Source organism: Nerophis ophidion, linkage group LG01 (genome assembly GCF_033978795.1).
Source record: "Nerophis ophidion isolate RoL-2023_Sa linkage group LG01, RoL_Noph_v1.0, whole genome shotgun sequence".
Classification (NCBI taxonomy): domain Eukaryota; kingdom Metazoa; phylum Chordata; class Actinopteri; order Syngnathiformes; family Syngnathidae; genus Nerophis; species Nerophis ophidion.
This window is the reverse complement of record NC_084611.1, coordinates 16,185,650-16,196,187: the sequence shown is the minus strand read 5'-3', so window position 1 is coordinate 16,196,187 and position 10,538 is coordinate 16,185,650. Positions and strand designations below refer to the sequence as shown.

The 10,538-nt window shown below is 43.4% G+C and overlaps 1 protein-coding gene across 1 annotated transcript in view; it reads right to left on the bottom strand.

Annotated features, from left to right (window-relative positions):
* Window positions 1-9,045: 9,045 nt before the first annotated feature.
* Window positions 9,046-10,538, bottom strand: part of ido1 (indoleamine 2,3-dioxygenase 1) — a 30,089-nt gene continuing 28,596 nt past the window's right edge. Inside the window, exon 10 of the mRNA XM_061919321.1 lies at window positions 9,046-10,537. Coding sequence (XP_061775305.1) covers window positions 10,140-10,537 — 398 coding nt within the window. The 3' untranslated portion in view covers window positions 9,046-10,139. The remainder of the gene's footprint in view (window position 10,538) is intronic.

The following is a 10,538-nucleotide window of genomic DNA, read 5'->3' as shown; positions in this document are numbered from 1 at the left end:
GGTTATCGCTCTGGAGGCGATGACGTCAGAATGTGACGTCGCCGAGGTAATACAGCCGCCATTTTCATTTTCAACCCATTGTAAACATTGGGTCTCAGCTCTGTTATTTTCCGTTTTTTTTTTACTATTTTTTGGAACCTTGGAGACATCATGCCTCGTCGGTGTGTTGTCGGAGGGTGTAACAACACTAACAGGGAGGGATTCAAGTTGCACCACTGGCCCGAAGATGCGAAAGTGTCTGCCGCCAGACCACCATTGAATGTAAAGGGAGTGTCTCCACATTTTACCGGCGATGACAGACATAGCACAGAGATGTATGGATAACCTGCAGATGCATTTGCAACGATAAAGTCACAGAAATCACAAAAGTGAGTTTTGTTGATGTTGACTGCCAGCTAATCGATGCTAGCATGCTATGCTAATCGATGCTAACATGCTATGTACCGGCGGTGCTAAAGCAGACATGGCACAGAGATGTATGGATAACCTGCAGATGCATTTGCAACTATATTACGTTTCCTTCCACCCACATTTAACGCGAAAAAAAAAACACTTACCAAACCACAGATTTAAGTTGCTCCAGTGTCACAAGATGCGAAAGTCCTGATCGTTTGGTCCGCACATTTTACCGGCGATGCTAACGCAGCTATTCGGCCATGCTATGGCTATGAATAGCATCAATAGCTATTCGCTCAATAGCTTCAGTTTCTTCTTCAATACATTCATACTCCAACCATCCCTTTCAATACATGCGTAATCTGTTGAATCGCTTAAGCCGCTGAAATCCGAGTCTGAATCCGAGCTAATGTCGCTATATCTTGCTGTGCTATTAGCCATTGTTTGTTTACATTGGCAGCACTGTATGACGTCACAGGGAAATGGATAGTCGCATCGCAAATAGGGAAAATCAAGCACTTTAAAGATTTTTTTATGGATATTCGGAGACCAGTAAAATTTTGAAAAAAACTGCAAAAAATACAACATGCCACTGGGAACTGATTTTTATTGTTTTCAACCCTTTTGAAATTGTGATAATGTTCCCCTTTAACAAAACAAATCAAGTATTGTGAGTGTATCTTACCTTACTGTATTTGTAACTGAAGCAGCAATAGCTATCCTCTATGAAATCCTACTTTGTATGATCGCGTTCATTTTGTCTTAAAGTCCAGTTTACAGAAGTATTTCATCTTGGATACAGTATATAATCCTCCATATTGGCAGAAACATTCATTTAATTCAATTTCATTCCAAGAAATTAAAGAATATTTTTGCATCGGACAAAAAAAACACCCCAAACGCTGGCTTACTCTAATAAAAATGCCATGTTTGTTATAAATACAGTTTAAAAAAAAAAGAATAGAAAAAAATGCTGGCTTCCGCTGGAGAGACCTGTGTCTGCTAGCTTGAGCGCCCCCATTTCTCCCAGTGTTGCGAGTCAGAGTATTGCTAAGGCATTGAACTGCAAGTTGACAATATATCGCCCCCTACCTTGAGGCAGAGGCACTTGCTGCCTCAAGACCGGCCTTTTCCACGTGGCAACAAGCTTGCGCCCCCTCGCACACACGCCCAATACACACTGTGTGTAGCCGTGGAGGCACCGCCTGTTTCCGCCTCACTTCTCATCTGCTGCATTGTTTTGATCAGGAAACAAGGAATTTCCGCGATTTTGACCATGAAAATTATCAAAATATACAGGAACCACACCAAAATCACATAGAATTCATAAACCAAAATAGAAATATTAAAACGTATTTTATTTTATTACTCTGTTTTGGAACATCTCATGGTTTAGCCAGCTGGTGGCAGGTGAGGCACTGCCTCACTTGCTTCCCCTGACAGCACGTCACTGGTCAAAACGTTTTTAGCATTCAATCAGACATTATTGTGAGGTTTTGTATTAGTGTTCCTAAAAATAAATATACAGGCCCCCCCGCATACTTGCCAACCCTCCCGGATTTTCCGGGTGACTCCCGAAATTCAGCGCCTCTCCCGGAAGACACGTCCCCTCCAGCTCCATGTGGACCTGAGTGGGGATAGCCTGTTTTCACGGCCGCTTTCCCACTATATAAAAAGCTTGCCTGCCCAAACACGTTACAACATCTACGGATTTGAATAAAAAACTGCACACACAAGGAGATGAAGCAGAAGAACGAGGAAGTTACAGCCATGGCGACGCAGTCTGTAATAGAGTGATTATATGTTGTCTGTCGCCATCTGCTGCTGAATGTTGGCTATAGCGTTATGGGGTTGCTTTTTGATTGGCCAACGATTTACGTGGGGCTGGGCACCTGACGGCAAGTGAGGCAGTCTGTTCTGAAGCCCACAGTAAAGAGACGTAACTTCATCACCTCGCCTGGTTATTGACTCCAACCCAATATATTACACCGTCGACAGGCAAAACGAATAAATAAATGGCAGAAAAAAGGTTACTCTGATAGTCAATCAATCAATCAATCAATGTTTACTTATATAGCCCTAAATCACTAGTGTCTCAAAGGGCTGCACAAACCACCACGACATCCTCGGTAGGAAAACTCACACCCAGTGGGACATTGGTGACAATAATGACCCAGTGGGACGTCGGTGACAATGATGACTATGAGAACCTTAGAGAGGAGGAAAGCAATGGATGTCGAGCGGATCCAACATGATACTGTGAAAGTTCAATCCACAATGGATACAACACAGTCGCGAGAGTCCAGTCCAAAGAGGATCCAAGACACAGCAGCGAGAGTCCCGTTCACAGCGGAGCCAGCAGGAAACCATCCCAAGCGTAGGCGGACCAGCAGCGCAGAGATGTCCCCAGCCGATACACAGGCGAGCAGTACATGGCCACCGGATCGGACCGGACCCCCTCCACACGGGAGAGTGGGACATAGAAGAAAAAGAAAAGAAACGGCAGATCAACTGGTCTAAAAAGGGAGTCTATTTAAAGGCTAGAGTATACAAATGAGTTTTAAGGTGAGACTTAAATGCTTCTACTGAGGTGGCATCGCGAACTGTTACCGGGAGGGCATTCCAGAGTACTGGAGCCCGAACGGAAAATGCTCTATAGCCCGCAGACTTTTTTTGGGCTTTGGGAATCACTAATAAGCCGGAGTCCTTTGAACGCAGATTTCTTGCCGGGACATATGGTACAATACAATCGGCAAGATAAGATGGAGCTAGACCGTGTAGTATTTTATACGTAAGTAGTAAAACCTTAAAGTCACATCTTAAGTGCACAGGAAGCCAGTGCAGGTGAGCCAGTACAGGCGTAATGTGATCAAACTTTCTTGTTCTTGTCAAAAGTCTAGCAGCCGCATTTTGTACCAACTGTAATCTTTTAATGCTAGACATGGGGAGACCCGAAAATAATACGTTACAGTAGTCGAGGCGAGACGTAACAAACGCATGGATAATGATCTCAGCGTCTTTAGTGGACAGAATGGAGCGAATTTTAGCGATATTACGGAGATGAAAGAAGGCCGTTTTAGTAACGCTTTTAATGTGTGCCTCAAAGGAGAGAGTTGGGTCGAAGATAATACCCAGATTCTTTACCGTGTCGCCTTGTTTAATTGTTTGGTTGTCAAATGTTAGAGTTGTATTATTAAATAGAGTTCGGTGTCTAGCAGGACCGATAATCAGCATTTCCGTTTTTTTGGCGTTGAGTTGCAAAAAGTTAGCGGACATCCATTGTTTAATTTCATTAAGACATGCCTCCAGCTGACTACAATCCGGCGTGTTGGTCAGCTTTAGGGGCATGTAGAGTTGGGTGTCATCAGCATAACAGTGAAAGCTAATACCGTATTTGCGTATGATGTCACCTAGCGGCAGCATGTAGATGCTGAAGAGTGCAGGGCCAAGGACCGAACCCTGGGGAACTCCACACGTTACCTTAACGTAGTCCGAGGTCACATTGTTATGGGAGACACACTGCATCCTATCAGTAAGATAAGAGTTAAACCAAGACAGGGCTAAGTCTGACATACCAATTCGTGTTTTGATACGTTCTAATAAAATGTTATGATCGACGGTATCGAAAGCAGCGCTAAGATCGAGGAGCAGCAACATAGATGACGCATCAGAATCCATCGTTAGCAATAGATCATTAGTCATTTTTGCGAGGGCTGTCTCCGTGGAGTGATTTGCCCTGAAACCGGATTGAAAGGTTTCACATAGATTGTTAGACGCTAAGTGTTCATTTAACTGCTCCGCAACAATTTTTTCAAGGATTTTTGAAATAAAGGGAAGGTGAGACACCGGTCGGTAATTTACCATGAGGTCAGGATCGAGGTTAGGTCTTTTAAGAAGAGGATGTATAACCGCTTTTTTGAATGCTAGGGGAACAGTGCCCGAGGAGAGTGATAAGTTTATAATATTTAGCACTGATGGACCTAATAATACAAAGAGCTCCTTGATCAGTTTCCCAGGAAGAGGGTCAAGTAAACATGTTGTCTGTTTTATTCCATTTACACGTTGTAACAATTCCTCTAATGTTATTTCCTCAAAACGAGAGAAAGTATTTTGGAGGGTAGTATCCGCCGTATATACAATCGTGTCAGTGTTAATAGAACCCCGTTGTAGCTGGGACGCATTGTCTTTAATCTCCTTTCTAATGACTTCAATTTTCTTACTAAAGAATTGCATAAAGTCATCAGCTGAGTGGGTTGAGCTACTGGAAGGAGTCCCTTGTTGGGTTAGCGATGCTACCGTACTAAACAAAAATTTAGGATCGTTTTTATTACGGTGGATGAGATTTGAGTAATATTTAGCTTTAGCTAAGGTAAGCATGCGTTTATAAGTTATTAAACCATCACTCCATGCTTGATGGTGCACCTCAAGTTTAGTCGTGCGCCATTTGCGTTCCAGCTTTCTACATAATAATTTCTGAGCTCTAGTTTCTTCTGTAAACCACGGGGTGCGCTTTTTTGGAGCCTTTTTTAACTTTAGCGGTGCTATGTTATCAATGGTTTCGCGCAGGGCGTCGTTAAAGTTGTTAGTGAGGTTATCAATAGAGCCCACATACTTTGGGAATGGTGCCATTACCGAGGGCAGTAGGTCAGCAAGAGTTGTCGTTGTGGCTGTATTAATGTTGCGGCTGCTATAGCAGTTATTATTATTATTAGTTTGACGAACATGCGTCTGAACCTCGAATTTTATAAGGTAATGATCAGACAATACTTTAGTATACGGGAGTATCGTAACTTTGGAAACGGTGATGCCCTTGACAAGCACTAGGTCTATCGTATTACCGTTGCAATGCGTGGGTTCATTTATTATTTGTGTGAGACCACAGCTATCAATTACAGTCTGGAGCGCTACGCACGGTGGGTCCGATGGGGTATTCATATGGATATTAAAGTCCCCCATTATGATTATATTATCGGCGTGTGTCACTAGATCAGCAACGAACTCTGAGAATTCATTAATAAAGTCCGAATAGGGCCCTGGGGGGCGGTAGATAACAGCCAGGTGTAGAGGCAGCGGTGTGACAGACCTCATAGTAAGCAGCTCAAACGATTTATATTTATTATTTATGTTAGGACTAAGGTTAAAGTTTTCGTTGTATATTAGTGCGACCCCCCCCACCCCTTTTAAGCGGACGGGCAATATGCGCATGTGTAAAGTTAGGAGGACATGCCTCATTTAGCGCAAAAAAGTCATTTGGTTTAAGCCAGGTTTCGCTGAGACCGATGACGTTAAGATTGTTGTCTCTGATAATATCATTAACTAACAACGTTTTAGGAGACAATGATCTTATGTTTAAAAAACCTATATTATAGGTAGTGGGCTGTTTTAGGGAGTTTTTGATCAAATTATCCGTAGTAGCAATATTAATAATGTTGTGTTTATTATGCCCAGTGCATTTAGTATAGTTACGACCATATCTAGGAATTGATACGACAGGAATTTTCCGATTGTTTGATTGTTGCTTTGATAAACTGCACGCATCATGGTTAGCCACCTCAGTAACGGGGATTTTCCGATTGTTTGTTTGTTGCTTTGATAAACTGCACGCATCATAGTTAGCCACCTCAGTAAAACACATGTCTAACTCTGAAACACTCAAAGCAGAAAAAACTTGTTCTAATTTAACAGACTCCTTACCCAGACCAGTAGTCTCGCATTTTCCATCTAAATCCGTCTTCGGGATGGAGGAAAGTGGTGTTCTGTGGGGATTAGCCTTCTGCTTTGTTTTTAGCCCCGCTCGGCATCCGCGTTTCCGATCACACCGCTGGCGTCTGCTCCGTAGACGGCCCCCGCTGCTACTAGACTCCCCTGCTTCACAGGCCGCTGGATGTAGCCGCCGACGTATTCCCATGCTAGTTAGCATGTTTAGCACGCCCGCGTCTATCAGTCCAAAACGGCCCGATGTGTCCACATCCAGAAGTGTCTGGCGGTCGTACGTGATCACGGAGTGACCACGATGTGAGCCAGCCATAAAGTTTGTGGAATTGTCCGGTATTTCTGCCAAATGTTCCATCTTTAGCAGGATCTCCTCGAGAGCGCAGCCCGTCCGGGCGCCGCCATCTTGGAATATGATAGTGAAAGGTAAGTGTGGTTGTTTTTTTTTTTTTGTAACCAGCAAGCACAGTACAGTTAGCAGAACAACTGTGTTTTTATTACTGTGTATTTGATAGGTGCCGTCGGAAATTCAACTATTTCTTTTATTTATATATATAATAAAATAAATATATATATATATAGCTAGAATTCACTGAAAGTCAAGTATTTCATACATATATATATATATATATATATATATATATATATGTCACGCTTGGACTTGGTCTTGGTTTGTTTTCCCAAGGTGCAAAGCGAATGGAGTGGAAACGGCGTGAAGGTAAAGACATCTATATTTTAACACTAAAACTAAAAACAGGAACCAACAAAAAGCGCGCACAATGGCGGTACAAAAAACTGGGCTATGAAACAAAAGACTAGCACAAAGGCTATAAACTACAAACATGAAACAAAAACACTTGCGCAGTGGCATGAATAACAAAAACTTACGTGGACAAAATGGACAGCATAGCAAGGCAGATAATCGAGGGCGTGAATGAGGTGCAGCATGGGTAGCGTGTGTGAAGATCCCAGAATGAAGACAAGAAAAAGAGTGACTTAAGTAGCTATGATAATTAGTGCAAACAGGTGTGAGGCTGAGGACAGGGACGTGACGTGACAGGTGAAAACTAATGAGTTGGCATGGAGACGAAAACAAACCAGGAAGTGCCAAGACAGAACTTAAATGTCCAAAAAACTAAACATAACCTGACCAAAACCAAAACATAAACTTACAGGCGTGACAATATATATATATATATATATATATATATATATATATATATATATATATATATATATGTGTGTGTGTGTGTGTGTATGTATGTGTGGGAAAAACTGTTTCATGAGGGGTTCCCTCAATCAATCTCCTGACGATTGAGGGAACCCCTCATGAAACAGTTCTGTAGAGATAAAGTAGTCTTGTGATTTTTCCCACACATACATATTGCGCTCTACCACGGTACCTGTATATATATATATATATATATATATATATATATATATATAATATATATGTCTTGATTGGATTATCCAGAGAATAGTGCTCAAGACATATACATATATATATATATATGGATATATATATATATATATATATATATATATATATATATATATATATATATATAATATATATGTCTTGATTGGATTATCCAGAGAATAGTGCTCGATACCGTGGTAGAGCGCAAAAATCTCCTGATGATTGAGGGAACCCCTCATGAAACAGTTCTGTAGAGATGAAGTAGTCTTGTGATTTTTCCCACACCTATATATATATATATATATATATATATATATATATATATATATATATATATATATATATATATATATATATATAAATGAAATACTCAAGTTGGTGAATTGTAGATGTAAATATATTCCTCCCCTCTTAACTACGCCCCACGCCCCAGCCACGCCCCCAAACACGCCTCCACCCCCGACAACGCCCCCCACCCCACCCAACACACCCCACCTCCCGAAATCAGAGGTCTAAAGGTTGGCAAGTATGGCCCCCAGACACATTTTTTTCTCTAAATGTGGTCCCCAGGTCAAAATAATTGCCCAGGCCTGCACTAGAGAAAAGCGCTATATAAATATAATTCACTTTACTTCACCACCTACGGATCTCGGGGCGGACGGTGTGCCGCTGTGTTTTTTCCATGAGGAAAAATGTGCATCGGCTCACAAAAGGTTGAAAAACACTGGACTAAGTTATAGGTACTAGAGATGCGCGGTTTGCGGTCTCATCCGCGGAGTCAATCAAACCGCGGGGTCGGGCGGTTGACATGACGAAAAAATAGATTTTAATTAGATTCGGGCGGGTGGCGGTTGAACCATCCGGAGATATTTGATATACATGGTTCTGGGATCAGTATCCTTTGCCGTTTAAAGAGCTATTTAAGACCCGTGTCATAAAGCGAAGAAGACATCAGGAGACACTATCACTCTCTTGAAAGACTACCGGCAGTAACCCAGATAATAAGTATTAGTGCGCGCTATGAAGCTATTGACTTTGTCGACTTCTACAACATGTACGATCTGCTTGTCAGTCCAGCAACATGTTGTGTGTGTCTACCGCGGCAACACACACCCGACTGCAAGGTAAACTGGGTGACACAGAGTACACTAATGGTTGTGATATAAACAATTTTAACACTCTTAGTAATATGCGCCACGCTTTGAAGCCACACCAATTAAGAACGACAAACACATTTCGGGAGAACATCCTCACAGTAACACAACATAAACGCAACACAACAAATACCCATAATCCTTTGTATTCATGACACTTCCTATTTTATACACCCCGCCCACCTTACCGTGCGTCGGTAAGGTGGGCGGGGTTGGGGGCTCAGGGGTGTAAAATATATTCAGGAGGGTCATGAATACAAAGGATTATGGGTATTAATTGTGTTGCGTTTATGTTGTGTTACTGTGAGGATGTTCTCCCGAAATGTCAATCAATCAATCAATGTTTATTTATATAGCCCTAAATCACAAGTGTCTCAAAGGGCTGCACAAACCACCACGACATCCTCGGTAGAGCCCACATAAGGGCAAGGAAAAACTCACCCCAGTGGGACGTCGACAATGATGACTATGAGAAACCTTGGAGAGGACCTCATATGTGGTCAAATGGATAACCTGCTGATGCATTTGCAGCGATTAAGTCAACGAAATCACAAAGGTGAGTTTTGTTGATGTTGTCGACTTACGTGCTAATCAGACAAATTTGGTCGCAGCATGACTGCCAGCTAATCGATGCTAACATGCTACGCTAATCGATGCTAACATGCTATTTACGCTAGCTGTATGTACATTTGAAACTAGATACCAAAATGTTATGCGAAACAAACACTTACCAATCGACGCATTTAAGTAGCTCCAGTGTCACAAGATGCGAAAGTCCTGATCGTTTGGTCCGCACATTTTACCGGCGATGCTAATAAGGCAGCCATGCTATGGGCCACTTCATTAGGTACCCCCATGCTGTGGCCGAATGTGTTTGTCAATCTTGTATGTTTGGGCTTCACAACCTGGCGCATATTAGTAAGTGTTAAAGTTGTTTATATCACAACCATCAGTGTCCTCTGTATCACCCAGTCTGCCTTTCAATCTCATACGTGTGATTGTGGAAGCTACACACAACATGTTGCTGGACCAACAGTTGGTTCGTACATGTTGTTGAAGGTGTCAAAGGCAATGGTTTCACAGCATACCCTTATTCTTGTCATCAGGATGACAGCTATTGCAATGTCGCGAGAACGTTAGCGGCTCCAATTGACTTCATTACTCTGTGAAACAGGTTTAAATAGCTCTGTGAGTGGTAAAGGTGGCCAACCACTGATGTACTTTGGCGGGCGGGTACGGTCCTGATTAAATGTTGGTTCGGGTGGACGGCGGGTGGATGACGACTTTGGTGATGCGGATGCGGATGATATAATTGCCTATCCGCGCATCTCTAGTAGGTACCCCTCAGGCTTGTTTACCGACATAAACGTTCGAACGAGCCAATCACAAAAATGGCCTCTCACCTTTCCAATCTTTTTTTAATGACTTATCCAATCAAGGGCGATTAACTGCCAGTTTTATGAGACGTCGCCGGGGCGCTTCGCCTCTCTGCTCGTCGCGGGCAGCAGGGCGTCCCTCGTCTGATCCCTCACGGTCTTCAAGAAGCTCATGATGCCGGAGCCGCCCGTGCCGCGCTCCTGCAGCCCGGCGGGGGCCCGGCCGAGCACCTCCGCCTCGCTCCGGTCCCGCGGCCGCCGGGCCCTGGCGGCGGGGATGGTGATGAAGCGGGTCACCACGGCGATGTGGCAGCCGCGCAGGGCTAACAGTTTGCCCACGCAGCCCTGGAAGGCCTCGGTCAGGCGCTCGTCGGCGTGACGCCGCACGAAGGTTCTCAGGCGGGGTCGCGTCGAGATGTCCCGGATGAGTTGTCTGTGAGCGGGCAACATGTAGCTCCGCATGCGGGCCAGGAAAGCACC